General features: G+C 39.3%; 1 protein-coding gene across 1 annotated transcript in view; it reads left to right on the top strand.

The window, feature by feature from the left end:
- The window catches only part of pole (polymerase (DNA directed), epsilon), a 142,260-nt gene that overhangs the window by 32,861 nt on the left and 84,527 nt on the right, over positions 1-24,872 (top strand). Inside the window, exons 14-22 of the mRNA XM_060843549.1 lie at positions 262-375; positions 2,041-2,253; positions 5,365-5,472; positions 6,236-6,364; positions 12,484-12,586; positions 14,152-14,298; positions 17,771-17,916; positions 18,318-18,466; positions 23,411-23,503. Of these exons, the coding sequence (XP_060699532.1) occupies positions 262-375; positions 2,041-2,253; positions 5,365-5,472; positions 6,236-6,364; positions 12,484-12,586; positions 14,152-14,298; positions 17,771-17,916; positions 18,318-18,466; positions 23,411-23,503 (1,202 nt within the window). The remainder of the gene's footprint in view (positions 1-261; positions 376-2,040; positions 2,254-5,364; positions 5,473-6,235; positions 6,365-12,483; positions 12,587-14,151; positions 14,299-17,770; positions 17,917-18,317; positions 18,467-23,410; positions 23,504-24,872) is intronic.

Genomic DNA, 24,872 nt, shown 5'->3' with positions numbered 1-24,872 from the left:
GACAGCACGCTGAGACCCCAAGATAATAGTAGTTGTGAAGAGGAGACTATAATACACCTGAAGGTATATGATATTGTCCTGGTGGAGGGAAGAGTTTGCATTACAAATGCAAGTTGCAGTTTCATTGAAGTGTAGAAATATGTACTGCTAAAATCATCAATGTTGTTTCATTTCTTAAAAGTTTTAAAGTGATGACCTACAACCAACAGTAGTGGAATTATGCATGGCTAATTATTAATGGAACTTTATTTTCTATTGCAGACTTTAGCCACATACTCCGTGTCTGATGCTGTGGCTACCTATTACATGTACATGAAGTATGTGCACCCCTTCATTTTTGCCTTGTGTACAATCATCCCTATGGAACCTGATGAGGTATGGATATAAAGTCTTGAGGAGGTTTTCCTTGTACCATTTTAAGAGATTAAATATTACATAATTACAGAAAAAAGTAAAAATAATACCCCAGTGCCTTAGTTAGCATGTTGTTCCAAGAAGCGATGGCATATTAGTTTGTCCTTGTGCCTTCTCGTAAAACTGTAGATTTCCCAAGCCAAGTATCTGTTTGTCACCATAAATGAAAATTGCACGTTGTCAAAAATGGAAGGACAGGAGAAATTCAGAGGTCACCTGGATCTGCTCTTGTTCAACTACAAATCTTCTAAGTTTTGCTTTATTTTTATTTAACCAGAACGTTTCAGGGCCCAGAAAGATTTAAGATAGGAAGGAATTTTTTCCACTTAAAAAGCAGTTAAGGTACATGGGTTACTTCTAGCTAAAAACAGACTTGGCAATATTAAAAATTCAATTTCCAGTAAGTTGAAAGCTTTGGCTTGTGACAAATTTGCAAATCTAATGACATGGAGAGGTGTAAGGTCATCCATTTGAGTTGTGAAAAAAAATTGGAATGGATGTGGAGGAGTAGAGAATTGTGCAGATCATGAAAAGGTAATTTTCAGATACAAAATGTGATCCATGATGGACAGGAATATAATAGTGGTGTTTGAGTTGTGCAAACCACACCAGCTGGAGAATTGTACGTTTTGGGCACTAAACTTCAGGATAGGGCACAGTGCAGATTCACCAGTGTATCAGTTGAAAGGGTAGTTGAGAGCAGTTAGCATAAAATTGCCCTGTTTAAATTTTGAAGGCTGATCTAATTTATAAAAATATTAATCTCTAATAGTATTTGGAATAAAAGTATTTGATAGGGTAGATACAGAAAGAACCCTTTCCTTTGGTGGGGTTACACACAAAAAGGAGGCATAATGTGAATGGAGCTCAGCAGATCAGAAGGAAATCTGAAAGCACTACTTCATGAAGATCTGAAAATCCAATCCCAAAAAGTTTTGAATATTTCAATTCACATTTCTCAGTGACTGATGATTTTGGTGATACAAGTATCAAGAAATTTGTATAAAAGGCAAATAAATAGGTTTGAAAAGCAGATCAACAATCCGTTGTATGATGAGACAGTGGCTCAAACTTGTTTCCACATTGGTTGGAGTTATCATCAAGGTGTTGTTTGCAATGCACAGTTACTGCCACAAGATGGCTCTAATGTTTTACAAGTCAATAATTTGGCAGTTTTTGCATTTTATATGAAGAAAGTAGATTAGAATACTTATAGTGTGGAAACAGGCCCCCCGACCCAACAAGTCCACACCGACCCTCCAAAAAGCAACCCACCCAGAACCATTCCCCTACATTTACCCCTTCACTTGACACTACGAGCAATTGAGCATGGCCAATTCACCTAACCTGCACATCTTTGGATTGTGGGAGGAAACCAGAGCACCCGAAGGAAACCCACGCAGACGCGGGGAGAATGTACAAATTCCACACAGACAGTTGCCCGAGGTGGGAATTGAACTCAGGTCTCTGGCACTGTGAGGAAATAGTGCTAACCACTGTGCCGCCCACAAGTATCTAGTAAGGTTGATGCAGTCAGTTTCCACCTTTCTGTACTAAGTTTCTGTGTAATCAAATGATAAAACATATTTTCATTCCTTATTGTTATTTCTGCTTTGTCTCCATCAGGTGCTCAGAAAAGGTTCTGGAACACTTTGTGAGGCACTCCTCATGGTGCAGGCTTTTCATGCCAATATAATCTTCCCAAACAAGCAGGAACAAGTCTTTAATAAACTAACAAACGATGGTCATGTGCTTGATTCAGAGACTTACGTAGGAGGACATGTGGAGGCTTTGGAATCGGGAGTTTTTCGTAGTGACATACCATGCCGATTTAAAATGGTGTGCATACCTCTATTGCCTCACTTAAATGCACCACAGAAGTATTGTTTATGTGAAATCTGCATGAAATTACACCTATAGCACAGAAGGCAAACTGACACTAAAGTATTTGGCTGGTTGCAGCTAAAATCAGGCTGAGTTGTATCCCAATCTTGTACAGCTCCATACAAATTTCACGATCCAGACAATTGCTGAAGTGGTGAAGGATAGATATAAGTTCGCTGCTCCCACTCATGGTACACTTTTCTGTGAGATTGGAATTAGTGGTATATTACAAACAGGTGATTAACTCCATCATTTCTGTGCAATTTTATAAAGTCTTCTGGAGTCCTAAAATTAACCACAAACTAATATTTTCTTTATGAAACTGTCTGATGTCATTTTATAGAATCTATAGACTGCTTTAGCCTCAATTTTCAAAAAAAAAGCATTCTAATCAACTTATGCAGTTAATTATCTTTCCAAATTCCCCTTTTTTAAAATTTTGATTTTTTTTTAATCCTCATTTACCTGTTAAAAGCAATTAATTATGATCACTCTTAAGATTGAAGATTTCAATCTGGATAATTACTTGACAGCAGGAATGCTGCTATGAGGCAAGTCCAGTCTTGCATGATTTTTCTCATTGAGAATGAAGCCTCTGGCTGTGTTTACTTCCTCAGGGGAGTTTGAAAATTGGGTTGTGGCAGTAAATCAAATTAGTGACCTGTTTAGAAATCAAGTTAGGTTCTAAACTAGATGCCTTACTTCATTGTCAGCATTAATATGACTGAGCAAAGGTCAGAAGTTTTTGCATGAGATCATAAGGAGGCAGATGAACGCAGGGTATGGTTAGGAACGTGGGGCTGGGATATCCTAGCAATTACAGAAACATGGCTTAGGGATGGACCGGACTGGCAGCTTAATGTTCCAGAATACAAATGCTACAGGAAGGACAGAAAGGGAGGCAAGAGAGGAGGGACAGTAGTGACAAGGGATAGCATTACAGCTGTACTGAGGGAGGATATTCCTGGAAATACACCCAGGGAAGTTATTTGGGTGGAACTGAGAAATAAGAAAGGGATGATCACCTTATTGGGATTGTATTATAGATCCCCAATCAGAGGGACATTGAGAAACAAATTTGTAAGGAGATCTCAGTTATCTATAAGAATAATAGGGTGGTTATAGTAGGGGATTTTAACTTTCCAAACACAGACTGGGAATGCCATAGTGTTAAGAGTTTAAATGGAGAGAAATTTTTTAAGTGTGTATAAGAAATTTTTCTGATTGAGTATGTGGATGTACCTACAAGAGAAGGTGCAAAACTTGACCTACTCTTGAGAAGTAAGGCAAGACGGGTGACTGAGTTGTCAGTTGGGGAGAATTTTGGGATCATAATTCTATTAGTTTCAAAATAGTGATGGAAAAGGATAGACCAGATCTAAAAGTTGAAGTTCTAAATTTGACGGTATTAGGCAGATGTTCGCGTGAAGGCTGGAAAATGGGAAGCCTTCAGAAGTCAGATAATGAGAGTCCAGAGAAAATGTATTCCTGTTAGGGTGAAAGGGACAGCTGGTGGGTATAGGGAATGCTAGATGGCTTAAAAAGAAAATTGAAGGTTTGGTTAAGACAAAGAAGGAAGCATGTGTCAGGTATAGACAGGATAGAATGAGTGAATCCTTAGAAGAGTATAAAGGCAGTAGGAATATACTTAAGAGGGAAATCGGGAGGGCAAAAAGGGGACATGAGATAGCTTTGGCAAATACAATTAAGGAGAACCCAAAGGGCTTTTACAAATACATTAAAGACAAAAGATAACGAGGGAGAGAAAAGAGCCCCTTTATGTGGAGCTGAAGGAGATGGGGCAGATACTAAACAAGTATTTTGCATCAGTATTTACGGTGGAAAAGGACATGTACGATATAGAATGTAGGGAAATAGATGGTGACATCTTGAAAAATATCCATATTAAAGAGGAGGAAATGCTGGATGTCTTGAAACACATAAAAATGGATAAATCTCCAGGACCTGATCAGGTGTACCATAGAACTCTGTGGGAAGTTAAAGAAGTGATTGCTGGGCCTCTAACTGAGATATTTGTATCATCGATAGTCACAGGTGAGGTGTTGGAAGACTGGAGGTTGGCTAATGTGGTGCCACTATTTAAGAAGGGTGCTAAGGACAAGCCAGGGAACTATAGACCAGTGAGCCAGATAAATAGACAAAGTCTTTTCCCTGGGGTCGGGGAGTCCAGAAGCAGAGGGCATAAGTTTAGGGTGAGAGGGCAACCTTTTCACGCAGAGGGTGGTATGTGTATGGAATGAGCTGCCAGAGGAAGTGGTGGAGGCTAGTACAATTGCAGAAAGGGTGGCACGGTGCCACAATGGTTAGCACTGCTGCCTCACAGCCAGAGACCTGGGTTCAATTCCCACCGTGGGCGACTGTTGAGTTTGCACGCTCTCTCCGTGTCTGCATGGGTTTCCTCCGGGTGCTCCCACAGACCAAAAGATGTGCAGGTTAGGTGAATTGACCAAACTAAACTGCCCGTAGTGTCAGGTGTAGGGGAATGGGTCTGGGCGGGTCCCTCTTCGGAGGTTCGGTATGGACTTGTTGGGCCGAAGGGCCTCATTCCACACTTTAAGTAATCTAATCTAAAAAGGCATCTGGATGGGTCTGAATAGGAAGGATTTGGAGGGATATGGACTGGGTGCTGGCAGGTGGGACTAGATTGGGTTGGGATATTTGGTTGGCATGGATGAGTTGGACTGAAGAGTCTGTTTCTGTGCTATACATCTCTATGACTCGATGAGAAATACATGGGATGATCCACCTCCTTTCCTATTTTTTTTCGTTTGCTGCCTCTGACAAACTTCCATAGGTATTTGCTGTTAGGAGTTCTGTTACTTTCAGTTATCAGCATAATTTTCTGCCTATCATGTCAGAAACTGTTTCTTTTCTTTATAAAATGTTCTTGGTCAGTCTTGTACATTAGGAGTAAATCTGTGATAGCTAGGAAGTGTTTACAATAAAATTTAGTAGGATGTGTCATCCTGTATTGAAGTTTTGTTTGTTAAGACATACATTATTGACTCTTTGTTTTTTGTTTTCTCATGGTCTTCCTGTTTCTAGAACCCAGCAGCATTTGATTTCTTGCTGCAAAGAGTGGAGCATACCATGCGGCATGCCATTGAGGAAGAGGAGAAACTTCCCATGGACCAGGTTACTAATTTCCAAGAAGTGAGTATTGTTGCTGTTTTGTGGCTTTGTACCTGCTTTCATTTCATCCATTTCATCTTCCACTAACAGTTAGTTACATCGGGTGGCCCTGATATGCTGTCGTGGTGAAACCTATTTCCCATTCTTGCACACATTTCTTTTAATGTTTATGTTGATTGCTTTAGTTAGAATTCTGAATTATGGCTCCCATTGTTCTGGAGTTTTCAACCAGTTGGAAAGTTATTCCTTTTTTATTCAATCATTCGTTGTTTTGGAGTGACATAATTATTTCCAAGCGAAGGTAACTCCACTTATCTAGTTCCTCATTTCAGTTTAGTCCAGAACCTTAGCTAAGATCTTAGGGCATCATTTATGACCTTTTCCACAGCCAGTTTATCCTCTGAGGTGATTGCTTAAGACTGCACTTCAAATTACCAATCTTTCAAAGTTTTCATCCTATCAGTAGCAAATATCATATGTTTAAATGAATGTACTGTTGAGACCATTTTTAACTTGTTATAGTCTTTCCTTGCAGTTTTTCTTGCGATTCTTTTGTATCCCACACAGTAACAAAAAGTAACTGAATACACGTTCCTTGGTGTTCGTGAATAGATTTTTTTATATAGTCAGTGTACATACAAACCAATGCTACTGAAGGAGTAAAGAAGTCAAATTTCATGATCAGTTGGATATCTTGAATCTTAAGCAAACTTGCCAAGTAGCTCATGCTCAATGATAATTTGCTTCTGAGGAATTTCAGATGGGTGAATTTTCTTCCCTGTAGGTCTGTGATGAGATTAAAAAGAAACTGAACTGTTTGAAGGAAGTTCCTAACAGGATTGAATGTCCACTCATTTACCACTTGGATGTTGGGGCAATGTACCCGAACATCATTCTGACCAATCGCTTGCAGGTACTGTTTGTTTATTAAGGTAATATTGAGATGTAGTTTTTGTGATTTATTAGTTATGAATGATCTTTGCATTATATTCAAATTTGGCTCTTTATCTGATTTCTAATAGTTGTTGCCTAAGCGTAGTTGTCATAACCATAACATAAACCGTAATCCAACTCATACATGCTGACCAGACATCCCAATCTGCCCTAGTACCATAAACATTTAGCCCATATCCCTCTGAACCCTACCTATTCATATATTCATCCAGATGAATTTTGTAAACATTGTAATTGTACCTGCCTCCACCACTTCCTCTGGTAGCTCATTCCATATGTACACCACCCTCTGCATGAAAAAGTTATTCCTGTGGACCTTTTTAAATCTTTCCCCTCTAACCTTAATTCTATGCCTTCTAGTTTTGGACTTTCCCACTCTGGGAAAAAGATTTTGGCTGTTTACCCTATATGTGCCCTCCATAATTTTATAAGCCTCTATAAGATCACTTCTCAGCCTCTGACAGTCCAGGGGATTAAAGCCCCAGTATATTTAACCTTTCCCTATAGTTCAAATTCTCCAATCCTGGTAACATCCTTGTAAATCTTTTCTGCAACCTTTCAAGTTCTACAAAATTCTCCGTATAGAAGGGTGACCAGAATTGTATGTACATATTCTAAAAGTGGCCTCACCAGTGTCCTCGACAGCCACAACATGACCTCTGTCCAATATGGTGTATAATTTGAGTCATTCAGTGCAAGCAGCATTGCTAATGTTGTATTCCAACAGGCTGCTGCACAGTTAGCAGTTACTCAAAAGTTGATCATGCCTTCAGATCTTGGGCTCCAAAATAATCAGCACTCTGTTGAATTAGGAGAAAAAGTGATACTGGAAAAGCACAGCAGGTCAGGCAGCATTGAGGAGCAGGAAAATCGACGTTTCGAGCAAAAGCCCTTCATCAGGAAAGCCCTATTCCTGATGAAGGGCTTTTGCCCGAAACGTCGATTTTCCTGCTCCTCAAATGCTGCCTGACCTGCTGTGCTTTTCCAGCACCATTCTAATCTAAACTCTGGTTTTCCTCATCTGCAGTCCTCACTTTTGCCCTGAAGCAGGAGAAAATCCTGTGCTTTGAGTTGACAAGTGATCAGTCTTGAGATAAAATTACTTAGAATCTGTTTGCCCTTAGTAATTATGTCAATTACATCTGTATAGTTTTTATTCAGGTTTCTTCTGCATTCACGTGTACCACATAGCAACAAGGACTGTTGTGACAGTGTAGTCTCTCTACCTCTAGACTAGGTAGCCTAGGTTCAAATCTCACCTGCTCCAGAGTTGTGCAATTGCATTTCTGAACAGGTTGAATAGAACATATCAACACTATAGAAACAAACCAAGTACTCCCCCAAGGGCTGTTTAACTTAATAATCTTCTGTTTTAAAAGTGTAGAAAGAAAACAGATCCAGTGACTGTCTATTCTGGTATTTGTGCTCCACGTAAACCACTTTCCATGCAACTTTGTCTGACATTGTCAGCATAATCTTCTGTTTCTTTTTGTCTCAGTGTTCATCTTGTCCTCGTTTAACTCATCATTGTCACCTTGCCTGAGTTGCTGTTTTTGGTGTACTTCTTAGATGAAGAACTTTATTCTGAATTCCCTATTGGATTTGTTAATAACAATGAACTTTTTTTTAGTTTTGAACTTGTCTGCAAGCTAGGAAACATTTTTTTCCCCACACTCATTTAGGAAACTCATGTATTTATCTTCACCATCTCTGCCATCTTCTCTTATTTAGAAAAACGCGCCACCAGTCTGTTCAGCCTTTCTTGATAACTATATCCACTCTATTGGGGTGTTATCTTTTGAGTCTTTGCACATTGTGATACACTCCATATCTTTTCTTTAATGTGGAGATTAAAACTGCTTAGAATATGGTCTAACTGAGTTTCAGTGCAAGTTTAGCACAAGTGCTATACTTCTAAAATCTTGAAATTAACTCCAAAAATAAAACAGAATTGAGGCTGCTGGAGATTGAAACAAAAAAAGGAAATTGCTAGAGAAATTCTGCAAGTCTGTCAGTACCTTTTGAGTTTCTCCATTAATTTATGTTTTTGTATCAGAACTTACCTTCAGTGTTTAATTTTATAATGTTTTAATTTTTGTTATACTTGGTTTGTTAAACTGTACCTTTAGATCCCTTTGCTTCTGTAATCCATTTAGACGTTTTACTATTTAAGCAAAAGGCAACAATGTACCTACTTAGTCCATCTACCAAAATGCACCTCCTCACCATGTGTCTATATGAAATTATTTTATTTATTACATCTTACAAGTTTAACAGTGTCTTTCTATATTTTGTTCCAAACTTTCTTCTGCAAACTACACCCTATGATTGGTCTCATGGACAAATTTAGCAATTGTGTGTACACTTCCTGTGTCCAAATCATTATTATAAGTTTTTTGAATAACAATTCCATCACCAATCCTTGTGGAACATCACTTCTCCCCTTTAAGCCATCCTCAGTGCTGAGAAGTGGCGGATGGAGTTTAATTCAGATAAATGCGAGGTGCTGCATTTTGGGAAAGCAAATCTTAGCAGGACTTATACACTTACTGGTAAGGTCCGAGGGAGTGTTGCTGAACAAAGGGACCTTGGAGTGCAGGTTCATAGCTCTTTGAAAGTGGAGTCGCAGGTAGATAGGATAGTGAGGAAAGCATTTGGTGTGCTTTCCTTTATTGGTCAGAGTATTGAGTACAGGAGTTGGGAGGTCATGTTGAGGCTGTACAGGACATTGGTTGGGCCACTGTTGGGCATGGATAGGATAAATAGACAAAGTCTTTTCCCTGGGATCGGGGATTCTAGAAGTAGAGGGCCTAAGTTTAGGGTGAGAGGGGAAAAATATAAAAGGGACCTAAAGGGCAACCTTTTTACGCAGAGGGTGGTATGTGTATGGAATGAGCTGCCAGAGGAGTGGTGAAGGCTGGTACAAATGCAACATTTAAGAGGCATTTGGACGGGTATATGAATAGGAAAGGTTTGGAGGGATATGGGCCGGGTGCTGGCAGGTGGGACTGGATTGGGTTGGGATATCTGGTCGGCATGGATGGGTTGGACCGCAGGGTCTGTTTCCATGCTGTACATCTCTATGACTGTATGGTGAGAAGGGTTCTCTTACATGTCCTCTGTCTCACATGCTGTGACCTTTCATGAGTAAAATATGCTTTACTTTTTGAGATGTATTACACTTACTGCATTAACATTGTCTGCTGACATTGTAATCTATTAAAAAGTGCATCATAAAAAACATCTTTTCTATTTCTTAATCATTTTGTACATCCTGTTTTCTGACTTTTGTAATTCAGTGTAACTTTTAGTAGCATTTTCTTCCTATATAACTAGATTTTTATTTGAGTATATAGTGTTGAAATCCTGAATCAAATGTTTTGACTTTTATGATTAATTTTCCCCATTTAAGAGCCACATTAGTTGAAGCCCAGGAATGTGATACCTTGTTCTTTGAAGTAACTGACGACCAGTTGAGGAGTAATAGGTTTCTTTAACAGCATCTTCTCTCCTCGGTATTTGGATCAGACTGTTCGTAGATGAGGTTGTTTTTATTAATCACAAGATTGTTTAATACAAGGGATTTCATTATAGCCTTTTAAAGCAATGTGTTTAAATATTTACAAAAGTGTCTGAAAGGGGTGCATGAAGAGCAGTACTAACTGCTTAGTTCTCCTCAGATAGTTGATGTTGGTATGATGCATTAGGATTCTCAACACTTCTTTTATAAAAGGTTTGCTTGTTCCTGGAAGCAATTGATGTCGCAACATACGGTCACAAAATGGAAAAATTTATTACTGTACTGCAGTGGTATCCCTCACCATGAGGGATCAATATTTTAACATGACACAATCTTTGCACCTTTCTTGAGCAGAGATCCACCATGGTCACACTCAAATGAATCCAAGTAGAACAAAGAACATAGAAAATTACAGCATAGGAACTTCCGGCCCTGCAAGTCTGCTTCGATCCAGATCTTCAATCTAAACCTGTTGCCTATTTTCTAATGGTCTGTACTGCTTTGTTCCCTGCCTATTCATGTGTCTGTCACGATGTGTCTTAAATGAAGCTATCATGCCCACCTAGACCACCTCCGCTGGCAACGTGTTCCAGGCACCCACCCTCTGCGTAAAGAACTTTCCATACATATCTCCCCTAAACGTTTCCCCTCTCATTTGAACTCGTGACCCCTAGTAATTGAGTCCCCACTCTGGGGGAAAAACTTCTTGCGATCCGCCCTGTCTATGCCTCTCATGATTTTGTAGACCTCAATCAAGTCCCTCCTCAGCCCCCATCTTTCTAATAATCTACTCCACCTTTCTTCATAGCTATTGCCCTTCATACCAGGCAACATCCTAGAGAACCTCCTCTGCACCCTCTCCAAAGCATCCACATCCTTTTGGTAATGTGGCGACCAGAACTGTACACAGTATTCCAAATGTGGCCAAATCAAAGTCTTATACAACTGTAACGTGACCTGCTAACTCTTGTACTCAATATCCTGTCCGATGAAGGAAAGCATGCCGTATGCCGCCTTTCCCACTGTATTGACCTGCGTTGCCTCCTTCAGTGAACAATGGACCTGAACACCCAGATCTCTCTGTACTTCAATTTTTCCCAGGACTTTTCCATTTACTGTATAGCTCGGTCTTGAATTGGATTTTCCAAAATGCTTTACCTCTCATTTGCCCGGATTGAACTCCATCTGCCATTTCTCTGCCCAACTCTCCAGTCTGTCTATATTTTATTGTATTCTCTGACAGTCCTCTTCAATATCTGCTACTCCACTAATCTTAGTGTCAACTGCAAACTTGCTAATCAGACCATCTGTACCTTCCTTGAAATCATTTATGCTTTAACCACAAACAACAGTGGTCTCCGCACAGATCCCTGTGGAACCCCACTGGTCACAGGTCTCCATTTTGAGAATATCACTTCCATTACTACTCTCTGTCTACTATTGCCCAGCCAGTTCTTTATCCACTAGCTAGTACACCATGCACCCCTGCAACTTCACCTTTTCCATCAGCCTATCATGGGTAATCTTATCAAATGCCTTACAGAAGTCCATGCATATAACAACTACAGCCCTTCCTTCATTGATCAACTTTGTCACTTCCTCAAAGAATTCTGTTAGGTTGGTAAGACATGACCTCTCCTACACAAAAACATGTAGCCTATCACTGATAAGCCCATTTTCTTCTAAATGGGAATAGATCCTCTCTCATAATATCTTCTCCAGCAGCTTCCCTACCACTGATGTCAGGCTCACCGGTCTATAATTACCTGGATTATCCCTGCTACCCTTCTTAAACAAGGGGACGACATTAGCAATTCTCCAGTCCTCCAGGATCTCACCCGTGTTCAAGGATGCTACAAAGAGATCTGTTAAGGCTCCGGCTATTTCCCCCTCATTTCCTTCAGTAACCTGGGATAGATCCAATCTGGGCCTATCCACTTTAATGCCTTTATAAATTACCCAACACTTGCTCCCTCCTTATGCTGACTTGACCTAGAGTAATCAAATATCTATCAAATATCTACTGATGCAAAGTACTCATTAAGAATCTCACCCATTTTCTCTGACTACACACATAACTTTCCTACTTTGTCCTTGAGTGGGCAAACCCTTTCTCTAGTCACCTTATTGCTCCTTATTTATGAATAAAAGGGATTTTCCTTAATCCTGTTTGCTCATGATATTTCACAATCCCTTTTATCCATCTTAATTTCTTGTTTCAGATTGATCATACATTCCCAATATTCTTCCAAAGCTTTTTCTGTCTTCAGTCACCTAGACCTTTATGTATACTTCCTTTTTGCCCTTAGTCAGTCTCACATTTTCATCTGTCATCCATGGTTCCATTTCTATCCTCATTTTCACAGGAGCACATGGTTGAATCTAGTCAAAATCTCAAGTAGATTCCATCATTGAGTTATCTTCAAGAATGTAAGTGGAGATAGATTTGTTGTCCATTGCTGGTTTTATTGTTGAATAGTCAATTGCATAATACCTCCAAATAAAATTTCAAATTGTGTATATTGATTCATAAGTTGGTAAAAAAATTTTTAATGCAGCCTTCTGCCATTGTGGATGAAGCGACCTGTGCAGCCTGTGATTTCAACAAACCAGGTGCATTCTGCCAACGCAAGATGACCTGGACATGGCGAGGAGAGTTTAGTGAGTACAAATAATCATAAGGATTGTCTCTGGCATATAGACTATCTCTCGCATATCCTGCATGAGTTAAATATAGTGTTTGGAACTAAGGAAATCAAAGGATAGGAGGGAACAGGCTATTGAGTTGGTTGATCAGGGTAAACGGTTGAAGCAGGCTTAAAGGGATGAAAGGGCCTCTGCTTATTTTCTACATTTCACTAACCTATAATAATTTAATTTAATTTCATTTTATCCTTTCATTTTTGTTGTACAGGACTTCCTGTTTTACTGATTCTATTATTCTATGAAAGTAAGGCGCAGCATGCATTGCACTTAAAATGACTTACCCCTTTGAACCTGGGAACCTACTTAAGACATTTTCCAAAAGTCTCATTTAGTGAAATGAATATTGATTAAAAATGGTTTCCTCTTTGATGAAAGTCCATTTAAAATTATTTTCTATTAAAGTAAACGTCCTTCTCAAGATATGCGTTGCTATTGTTACATTTCAGATCCTTCAAATGCTGTTCTGATTCTATGATTCTGGTAATTTCATAACAAAACAACTTAAGTCATGAAAGTGTAACAAAAAGTCCTCACCATGGCCCTTGAATAGGATACGATCATATTTTCATTTGGGTATTATTTAAGCCCAAACTCTGATTATATTTGAATTTTTTTGTATACTCCAGGTTTGCCATCAGTTTGTCAATATGGAATTTTAATCCTCGCTGAATTTATAACTTGTATTAAAGAAACTTGCTTTGATTTTTTCATAACTTGCCCCTGCGTTGTTAAAATTCTAGTTTGGGCTTGTCTTTTCCTATGATGTGCAAGTTATTCCAAATGTGATGCCAGTCCTTGTTTAACTCTACTGGCTCCTTATGTCCTGTGTTATTCTCCTCCTTCATATCTCCATATAGCTTTGTCTTGTTTTTCTTCATCAGACCCCTCTCAGGTTGTTTGTTCCTTTATGGTCCAGATACACTTTTGCTGCATGACCTACTCTACCTTGCCCATTCAATCCTACTATTGGCAGCAATTCCTTCAAAATGCTACGTGTCTCTGTAACTTTTTTGGGTTTTTTTTTCTCAGCCTTCCATTTTTATCTGTTTTCTCCTTTGTACCTTCAAAAATAAGAAAAACAGAAGAGATGCAACTTCTGTATTTCAAATTGCAGCTCATTTAGTGGAAAAGTTGTGGAAGCAGTTACTATTTTGTAAAGCATGTGAAACTTACGAGAGATTATTGGTCAACTTTAACTACTATTTGAAAAATAAAATTTTTTCTCTGTTTATTTTACCTGGCACACCATTCTTTCACACTTACTGAGACTGTAGCATAATGTTATCATAAAGATTTAAATTCTCCCAAACAGTGATTTTCCAAGAACGCAAATATCAGCATGGGTAAAGCATGATCCGATCACCTAGCTTCACCATTCAATACGATCATGGCTGATTTTGCACTTTAGTTCCATTATCCTGCCAGCATCCCCCAACCTCCCCCATCCTCAACCATGTGCACACCCATGTGCACCAATGTTGCTTAATTTGACATGCTGATTTTGCAGTTTATCTTTGTAGTGCCAGCCTCTCGCAGTGAGTACCATCGTATTCAACAGCAGCTTGAGTCTGAGAAGTTCCCACCCTCTTTCCCAAATGGACCACCACAAGCTTTCCATGAATTATCCCGTGAAGAGCAAGCCAAGTATGAAAAGAAACGATTGGCAGGTAATACCAACTCAACAGTGCTGTTCGTGATTCAGTCTCGTCAGTTTTGTATGTTTGAGTTTCTTATATTCATATGTATTGACCACAGGCATGCTTTGTTTAAAGGTTATGAAGCCACCATAGTCATAAGGAAAAAGGTTTGGATGTAACTGACCAGATAATATCACAATGCTTTTTTACATGCATAAAAAGGAAGAGAGATCAAAAAAGGAAGAGCTGCAAAGCCAACGTAGCCCCCTTAGAGAATGAGTCAAGGGCAAATAATAATGGGAAACCATGAATTGACAGTGAATAAATACTTTGCATCAGTTTTTGTGGTAGAGGCACTAATAGCATTCTACAAAGCTAAATCAAGGGGCAAAATGGGGAGATATTACAACTACAGCACTTGTTGCTGCTGAACCTAATTGGACTAAAAGCCAAAAGGTCTCCAACCATGAAGGTTGGCATCGTATGATGTTGAAAGAAGTTGATGCAGATATAATAGATGTGCTAGTAGTAATCTTCCTTCGTTGTTAAAGGGATTAAGTTTAAAAGCAAGGAGGTTATGTTGCAGCTGTACAGGGTGCTGGTGAGGCCACACCTGGAGTACTGTGATCTCCTTACTTGAGAAAGAATGTAATGGCACTAGAGAGGTTGCAGAGGAGGTTCACTAGGTTGATTCTGGAGTTGAGGGGCTTGGCTTATGAGGACAGACTGAGTAGGTTGGGATTATATTCATTGGAATTTAGAAGGAAATTGATAACATAGAAGTAATGATGATGTTTCCACTGGCAGGTGAAACTAGGATGAGGGCATAGCCTCAAAATTAGGGGGAGCAGATTTAGGGCTAAATTGAGAAGGAACTTCTTCATCCAGAGGATTGTGAACCTATGGAATTCCCTGCGCAATGAAGTAGTTGACGTTTCCTCATTGAACGTTTTCAAAGCTAAGATAGATAATTTTTTGAACGCTAAAGGAATTAAGGGTTATATTGAACGGCAGGCAAGTGGCGCTGATACCATGAAAAGATCAGCCGTGATCTTATTGAATGGTGGAGCAGGTTGGAAGGGCCAAATTGCCTACTCCTGCTCCTTGTTGTTATGTTCCAAGGATCGGTGGATTTGGAAAAAGTCCCACAGGATTGGAAAACCAATGTAACATCCTTATTCAAAAAAGGAAGCAAAGAAAAATAAGTAGCTGTAGATCAGTTAGTTTACCATCTGGTATTGGGAAAATGTTAGTGTTTATTACAAAGGATGTAATAGCAGAGTATTTAAAAACACAATATGATCCAGCAATTCAGCATGGCTTCTTGAAGGGGAAGCTGTATATGCTGGTACTGTGCCTTTGAGAGCTGTGTCTTGTGCTGTTTTTCTTGCAGAAGGGTGTTACCACAGTAGTGACAAAATGTCTGCTGCAGACAGGCAGTTGGCAAACAGCTTTTGAGTTCTCAGAGTGTTATTTTCTAAAATGAGTCAAAAGAATCATAAATGGACCTGGTCAGGGCTTTGACACACTCAGGAAAGTTTTTAGTTTTCCTTTCAGTTAATGAGAAGGTTTCTGCTGGCTGCTGAGCAAAAACCTTGAATTCCTGACTGCTACAGTGAAGTCATGGATTAAAATACAATATTTTAAAATAAAATATTATGAAAAATGTTTATAGATAAAGCTTGTTTTACCAGTAATAACTACAGCATCAGATTATTAATTAATGGTTCTATGACAGAGGATTTGGATCTGCTATTGGATTTCTAAGTTTAGTGTTGAATAGATGTTAGAAAGTTAGCAAAGCCTCTGCATGGTGTAGAAGGAAGGGAGAGTAATGCCCATTTAAAATTATAAGATCCCAGTCACTCATTGATTTCGTATATTGTATCATGGATTGAAATACAGACCCATACCCATAAATCCAACTTAAAAATCTAAAAGAGGCAGATTGTTTCCTCCTTCTACACTGGAGAGAGAGAGAGAGGCGGAATATTATAGGATGTTACTTCTAGAAAGTTGATGATTAGTAGTTGAATAATACCTTATCTTGTTAAGCCAGTTCTCTTTTTTTTCATATTTTAACTGTGTGGTAACTACAGGGTGTGTTTTGATTAAGGCCTAATAATGGACCAATCAAATCACATGTAAAACACTGCACCTTGTTCTTTCTTTTAAATAAATATATAAATTCAGGTCTAGGCTGTCCTCTTATAATACTTTGTGAAAAGCGTCTGGTCCATAACACATGCCTGAAAGCAAAATAAATAATGGGAAACTAATTGATGTAATATATTTGGATTTCCAAAAAGGTGTTTGATAGCTACCATATAGGACTACTTATTAAGATAGTGTTGGTGTAGTCTATTAGCATGAATAAAGGATTGGCTAACTAACAGAATTAGGACAAGGGGTGCATTTTCAGCATGGTAACTTATAATGAATGGAATGACACAGGAATCAGTGCTCAGGCCAAATTGTGTGCACAATATATATTAGTGACTTGGATGAAGGAAAAGAGGAGCTGAATGTTACTTAGCTTAGAAACACTACAGGAAATGACAGCACGGAGCGATTTGGGTGTGCTTGTGCATGAATCGCAAGAAAAGACTAGCATACAACTTCAGGTAACAGGGAAGAAACATGGAATGTTTGAAGGGAATAGAGATTCAAAAAAAGGAAGACTTGCTTAAACTATATAAGGCACTAGTTAGACCTATTATAGTAAACTGAACCGATTTAGCCCCCTTTTCTAAGGAAAAAATATACTAGCATTGAAGGTAGTCCAGAGAAGATTGATTAAATTGATGTGAGGTATGGAGGAATAAGTTTGAGGTGAGTAGCTTTGGATAGTACTCATTAGAATTTAGAAAAATGAGAGGCAACCTCATTAAAACACAAGGGTCTTAAGGATTTTGACAGTGTAGATGCCAAAAGATGGTTTCCCAGAGGGTCAAAGAGCAGAAGGTGTAGTCTCCATGTTAATGGTTGCCTAGTTAGGACAGAGATATGGGGAAAATTTCTTCTCTTGGAGGATCGTGAATCTGTGGAATTCTTTGCAGCAGAGGGCAGGAGAGACTAACTATGTCCTTAAGTATATTCTACGGTCCAGTAAACAGGTTTGTAATCGGTATGAGAATCGAGGGTTAATGGAAAAAGGTAGAAATGTGGATTTGAGGATTATCAGATTAGTCATGATCTCATTGAATGGTCGAGGAGTCTTTTTGGGCCAAGTGGCCTAATTTGTTTTTCCTAGACCTTATGGTCTCCTCCCAAGACTTAGCCTATGATGAACAAAAAGTATCTAGTAATAAGGTAAATTGTAGCACTCCCAAAACTACTCTGGTTGAAATCAACCTAGTTTATACATTTTACAGTTGCAAAATATAGTTGGTGAATGCTGCTGATACTAAATAGAAATGAACTCAAACATTTCTACCTTGCTGGAAAAATGTGTGCAGTTCCTGCAAGTTCTACAGTAATGCACTCTCTCCATTTATTTTAGATTATTGCCGCAAAGCTTACAAAAAAATCCATATTACCAAAGTAGAGGAACGAGTAACTACGATTTGTCAACGTGAAAATTCTTTCTATGTAGATACAGTACGAGCTTTTCGTGACCGACGATATGAATTTAAGGGTTCACACAAGGCAAGATTTTACAATTTCTTGACTTTGTTTTTTTTTTGTGTTTGAAGTCTTGTAATTCAATATCATTCCTTTATAAATTGGTTACAATGAATTTTAAATCTGCAGACTTCTCACTACAACTAAGTTCTGATTTTCTTTGATTCATCTTAACTACGTTTTTAACTTTGTCCATTAGTCTTAATGCATATATGAGTTTGCTGCCATTGTCTTTAAATTTAAAAGTTTTGAGCAAGGGCTTGACAGATAAGCCAGTACAGTACTGAGAATGTGTTCTACTGTGGAAGTATCGTCCTTCTTACTTGAGGCTCGTCTACTTTCCATATTGGCTCAGGTCACTGCCTTTGAAATTAATTGTATGTGAAACATTTCACTAAGGCTTGTACTCTACTTCTATTTTCTAGGTTTGGAAGAAAAAATTGTCTGCTGCCATTGAATCTGGAGATGCTACAGAAATCAAGCGTTGTAAGAACATGGAAATTTTGTATGAGTCTCTGCAGCTGGCTCACAAGTGTATTCTAAACTCCTTCTATGGCTACGTCATGCGTAAAGGGTTCGTAACCAAATAAATATTGATGAAAAATGTTTATAGATAAAGCTTATTTTATCAGTAATAATTAGGGCACCAGAATATCAATTTATGGTTCCTTGACAAGTGTGAAAATAGATAAGTCCCCTAGGCTGGATGGGATTTATCCTAGTATTCTCTGGGAAGCTGGGAAGGAGATTGCAGAGCCTTTGGCTTTGATCTTTATGTCGTCATTGTCTATAGGAATAGTACCAGAAGACTGGACGATAGCAAATGTTGTCCCCTTGTTCAAGAAGGGGAGTAGAGATCCTGGTAATTATAGACCAGTGAGCCTTACTTTGGTTGTGGGTAAAGTGTTGGAAAGGATTATAAGAGATATTATTTATAATCATCTAGAAATGATTAATTTGATTAGGGATAGTCAGCATTGTTTTCTGAAGGATCGGTTGTGCCTCACAAATCTTATTAAGTTTTTTTGAGAAGGTGATCAAACAGGTGGATGAGGGTAAAGCTGTTGATGTAGTGTATATGGATTTCAGTAAAATGTTTGATATGTTTCCCCGTGGTAGACTATTGCAGAAAATATGGAGGCATGGGATTGAGGGTGACTTAGCGGTTTGGATCAGAAATTGGCTCGCTGGAAGAAGACAGGGTGGTGATTGATGGGAAATGTTCATCTTAAAGTTCAGTTACTAGTGATGTACCACAAGGATCTCTTTTGGATCCACTGCTGTTTGTCAGGTGGATGAGGGCACAGAAGAATGGGTTAGTAAATTTGCAGATGACACTAGGATTGCTGGAGTTGTGGGCATTGTGGAAGGATGTTAAAGGTTACAGAGGGACATAGATAAGCTGTAGAACTGGGCTGAGAGGTGGCAAATGGAATTTAATGCAGAAAATCATGAGGCGATTCACTTTGGAAGGAGTAACAGGAGTGCAGAGTACTGGGTGAATGGTAAGATACTTGATAGTGTAGATGAGCAGAGAGATCTGTGTCCATGTGCATAGATCCCTGAAAGTTGCCACCCACATTGACAGGGTTGTTAAGAAAGCTTACAGTGTATTAGCTTTTATTGGTGGAGGAATTGAGTTTCTGAGCCATGAGGTCATGTTACAGTTGTACAAAACTCTGGTATGGCCATACTTGGAAGTGTTACATACAGTTCTGGTCTCCGCATTATACAAAGGATGTGGAAGCATTGGAAAGGGTACTGAGGAGATTTACTTAGATGTTGCCTGGTCTGGAGGGAAGGTCTTATGACAAAAGGCTGAAAAACTTGAGGTTGTTTTCGTTAATGAGACAAAGGTTGAGAGGTGACTTAATAGAGACATGCATGATGATCAGAGAATTAGATAGGGTGGACAGTGACAGCCATCTTCCTCGAATGGTGATGGCTAGCAAGAGGGGACATAGCTTTAAATTGAGGATTGATAAATATACGACTGGTGTGAGAGATAGGTTCTTTACTCAGTAGTAAGGGCGTGGAAAGCTCTGCCTTCAACAGTAGTAGACTCGCAAACTTTAAGGGCATTTAAATGGTCATTAGATAAACATATGGATGAAATGGAATAGTGTAGGTTAGATGAGCATCAGATTGGTTTCACAGGTTAGCCCAACATCGAGGGCCAAAGGGCCTGTACTGCACTGTAATATTCATGACATTGAATTTGCGTCTGCTACTTGATTGCTTATTTTAGTGTAGATTTGATGTTAGAAAGTTAGTGGAGCCTTCAGTTTTTATCCATGGTATAGAAGGAAAGGAGAGTAATGCCCATTTAAAATGATAAGATCCCAGTCACTCATTGATTTGGCATATTGTATCATGGATTAAAATATAGACCCATGCCCAAAAATTTAACTGCAAAGCCAATTAATTCTGGGTTTAAATTTTTTTGTTGGTTCAGATCTAGATTTATATTTAAATTTATAAATTTGATTAGGAGTTGCCGGTGTTGGACTGGGGTGTACGAAGTTAAAAATCACACAACACCAGGTTATAGTCCAACAGGTTTAATTGGAAGCACTAACTTTCGGAGCACTGCTCCTTCATCAGATGGTTGCGGAATACACAGGTTTATAGTGTGATATAACCGAAATTAAACATTGAAAAATTCTTTCATTGTTTTTAAGTCTGTCATCTGTTAGCATGACTAGTTTAGTTTCACTTCTTTCATATTTTATGTGTGTGTATATATATATATTATATATATATATATATATATATATAAAAATCTCACAACTTTTTTAAAGTTAATCTGAGAATGTAACTTTTAAACAGTTGGTGTCAACCCAGATAATATGTTGAAGGTGTTAGACCCCTGTGCGCTGTTGTCTGTGCCATTATGTTTCGACTGATTCTAATTTAAAAAATGAGTTAACAGAGTCTTACATGGATTCATGCAGTTTTTGAGCAAAGTGCAATATAACTCTGCAAGTACAAATTCACCCCACAAACATGTATGTATATGTGGGTTTGTGTGTGTGCATGTGTTTTGGGTGGGGGTGTTGTGAGTAACTCTGCAACCCCACAAACTTATATAAGTATGTGGGTTTGTGTATGTGTGTGCATGTGGGTTTGTGTGTGTGTGTGAATCCATGTAAGACTCTGTTAAGTAATTTTTTAGATTAGAATCAGTCTAAACATTATGGCACAGACAACAGCACACAGGGCTAACACCTTCAACATATTATCTGGACTGACACCAACTGTTAAAGTTAACCTGAGAATGTAACTTTTAAAAAAAGTTTTGTGATTTATGTATGTGAAAGAAGTGAAACTAACATGGTCATTCTAACAGATGAGAGACTTAACAAACAATTAAGGTATTTTTCAATGTAAAGTTTTGGTTACATCGCACTGTAAACTTTTGCTATAAATTCTGTGTCTTACAATTATGTAATCCGCAACCACCTGATGAAGGAGCTGTGCTCCGAAAGCTAGTGCTTCCAGTTAAACCTGTTAGACTATAATCTGGTGTTGTGTGATTTTTAAATTGTTAAATTTATAAAAGTTGTGAAGGCATTGAGAGGATATAAGAAAGATGTAAGGAAATGGTTCCTGGCATCACACCTTAGCTAGAGGATAGATTATGGAAATTGAGGATATTTTAACTGATGAAATGCTGAAGAGCACATTTGACAGGTATTCAAATTCAAGAACAATCTGGACATTGTGCATAAACAGAAACATCTCTTCACCAGAAAGATTGAGAATCAGACAGAACCGACTTTAAGGAGTAAGTGAGAAGTGCAGATGCTGGAGAGTCAGAGACGATAAAGGTGGCGTTGGAGAAGCACAGCAGGTTAGGCAGCATCCAAAAAGCAGAAAAGTCAATGTTTCGTGCATAAACCCTTCCTGATGAAGCCTCTTTCTATTCAGTGATCCTGTGAAATGATGCCATTACTCACTGCTAAAATATTACTATACGGAAGAAGCTTTTGTTCTCCCCTCAATATCTTAAATGTGTAATGATAATGCTACTGCTGAAAATGAAATCTATTCTCACGGCTTAAAAGGAATTATTTTCTATCAGTAAATCTAATTGCTATTCTTTTTCCTTTTGGCCACTCAACAAAATAATTAAATCTGTCTTTCCATTATCTTGAGTCTTGATACATATCTATTACAGCAAGACTTTTGAAAGATATTTCATCCCAGATCTTCAAGTTGGATGTGATTAACTAACTGACTGAAATGGAAGATTTATCTGTTAAATTACTAAATGTACAATTAACCAAATATGAATTACTGATGCTGCTTTTGATTTGGTCAATTAGTTCCAATGAATGCTAGCATCAAGCTGAATTATTGTAGATATTGGCAACGAACACAAATCAAAAGACTTCAAGTATTTTAAATTAGTTGAAATTGGCATCTTGAATATATGTCACGAGCTGAATATAAATATATCAGTCAGAATAACATTAAAATATTCTAAAGCCACATAACATTAAATAATGGTGAATACAGCGCTGTGCGTTGCTTAGAGTTGAGTGTGTGGTGCTGGAAAAGCCCAGCAGCTCAGGCAACATCCGAGGAGCAGGAGAGTCGATATTTCAGATAAAAGCCCTTCATCAGGTCCCTATAGTTTTCCAGCATCACACTCTCAACTCTAATCTCCAGCATCTGCAGTCCTCACTTTCAACCTATTGCTTAAAGTTGCCCAGTAAGCTTTAAATTCATGAAAAATCTTTTCTTCAAGTCCTACTTTGTGAAGTGCCCAATGCTGAAGTCTACTTGAATTATTAGGTCAGGCTTTTTTAATCTCTTCAGTACCTGGATTCTCTTGAAATTCACATAAATTACAGGAAATGCAATTAATTTTGATACCACCTACCTACTGTCACTGCTCAATTTCAACCAGGTTTATCAACCAGCTTTTCTGCAGGACGTGCAAACCTTGAATCATTCCTGGTCTCCTGTACCTAAATGGCTTGTTTTAATCCAGTCTCATTTTCCAGAGTCGTTTCTGTCACTAATCGCAGTGATATAAAAATTTGTTGTTGCTTTTTAAAATTTTGACTTGATGTGATTAGTTGAACCGGGAAATAATGAATGAAAACATTTTTGGTGAATTATCCTCTCTTAAAAACTGAGGTAGAATATATACTCCACCAGAAATGTATATTCTGACACCTTTATATTAGAAGGGTGACCAACAAAATATCTGCTGATTTGCTTGTTCCTTTGTTATATAAATTTGTACATTGCTCTAGCCCACAGTTGACGTTTGCTAGTTTTGTCACGTTTATATGTAATTGACTCTGTCCCCACCTATGATAAATGTAGTAATGTATTTTATAGCCACTAGGGTCAGACTGCACCAGTTTAAAATGGTCTTTGTAGCTTCAGTAGAAGCTTTAAAACTGCTCTAATTAACCTGAGGAGGATACTTCACTGGTTCTGAAATTCTATTTGCTCCTGAATATAATTCAGGGAACTTTTTTTTGTACTGCGTTCTTAACAGGGCTCGTTGGTATTCCATGGAAATGGCTGGGATTGTCTGTCACACTGGAGCCAATATCATCACACAGGCCAGAGAACTGATTGAACAGATTGGGTAAGGGAGTTGTAAAAAGTGAATTTCATGGTTGTTAATTCACGTTTAAATCCTTCTCTTCTACTTAGAACCATCCTGATGCTGAAATTGGTGAGATGCAAGTAGGAGAACTGATCAGTTCAGTTGGTTAAACAGTTAGTATATAAATCTGGTTAACCCCAAGACTCAGGGTTTGATTTCCAATCTGGCTGAGGGAAGCTTGGGTCCTACCTCTTCACTTCCCCATACTTAAAAAAAAAACATGGCATTTTGTAGTAGTTTGGTAAGGAATCACCAAGGACCTGCCTCACCATCAAACCTGCAGACAAGGGAGGCGCGGTAATAGTTTGGCGCACCGACCTTTACACCGCTGAGGCCAAACGCCAGCTCGCGGACACCTCCTCCTACTGCCCCCTTGACCATGACCCCACCTCCCACCACCAAACCATCATCTCCCAGACCATCCATAACCTCATCACCTCAGGGGATCTCCCTCCACCGCCTCCAACCTCATAGTCCCACAACCCCGCACCGCCCGTTTCTACCTCCTGCCCAAAATCCACAAACCTGACTGCCCCGGCCGACTCATTGTCTCAGCCTGCTCTTGCCCCTCCGAACTCATCTCTGCATACCTCGACACGGTCTTGTCCCCCTTAGTCCAAGAACTCCCCACCTACGTTCAAGGACCGCAGATTCCCCCCAGACGTGATCAGCGATGCCCTCCACCGCATCTCCTCCACTTCCCGCTCCTCCACCCTTGAGCCCCGCTCCCCCAACCGCCACCAGAACAGAACCCCACTGGTTCTCACCTACCACCCCACCAACCTCCATATACAGCGTATCATCTGCCGTCATTTCCGCCACCTCCCAATGGACCCCACCACCAGGGATATATTTCCCTCCCCTCCCCTATCAGCGTTCCGAAAAGACCACTCCCTCCGTGACTCCCTCGTCAGGTCCACACCCCCCACCAACCCAACCTCCACTCCTGGCACCTTCCCCTGCAACCGCAAGAAATGCAAAACTTGCGCCCACACTCCTCCCTTACTTCTCTCCAAGGCCCCAAGGGATCCTTCCATATCCACCACAAATTCACCTGCACCTCCACAAACGTCATCTATTGCATCTGCTGCACTCGATGTAGCCTCCTCAATAATGGGGAGACAGGCCACCTACTTGCGGAACGCTTCAGAGAACACCTCTGGGACACCCAGACCAACCAACCCAGCCACCCCATGGCTCAACACTTCAATTCCCCCTCCCACTCCACCAAGGACATGCAGATCCTTGGACTCCTCCATCGCCAGACCATAACAGCACGACGGTTGGAGGAAGAGCGTCTCATCTTCCGCCTGGGAACCCTCCAACCACAAGGGATGAACTCAGATTT

The sequence above is a fragment of the Hemiscyllium ocellatum genome, chromosome 24 (assembly GCF_020745735.1).
Source record: "Hemiscyllium ocellatum isolate sHemOce1 chromosome 24, sHemOce1.pat.X.cur, whole genome shotgun sequence".
Lineage (NCBI taxonomy): Eukaryota > Metazoa > Chordata > Chondrichthyes > Orectolobiformes > Hemiscylliidae > Hemiscyllium > Hemiscyllium ocellatum.
Note: the sequence above shows the minus strand (reverse complement) of the source record. Positions and strands in the feature narration are given on the sequence as shown.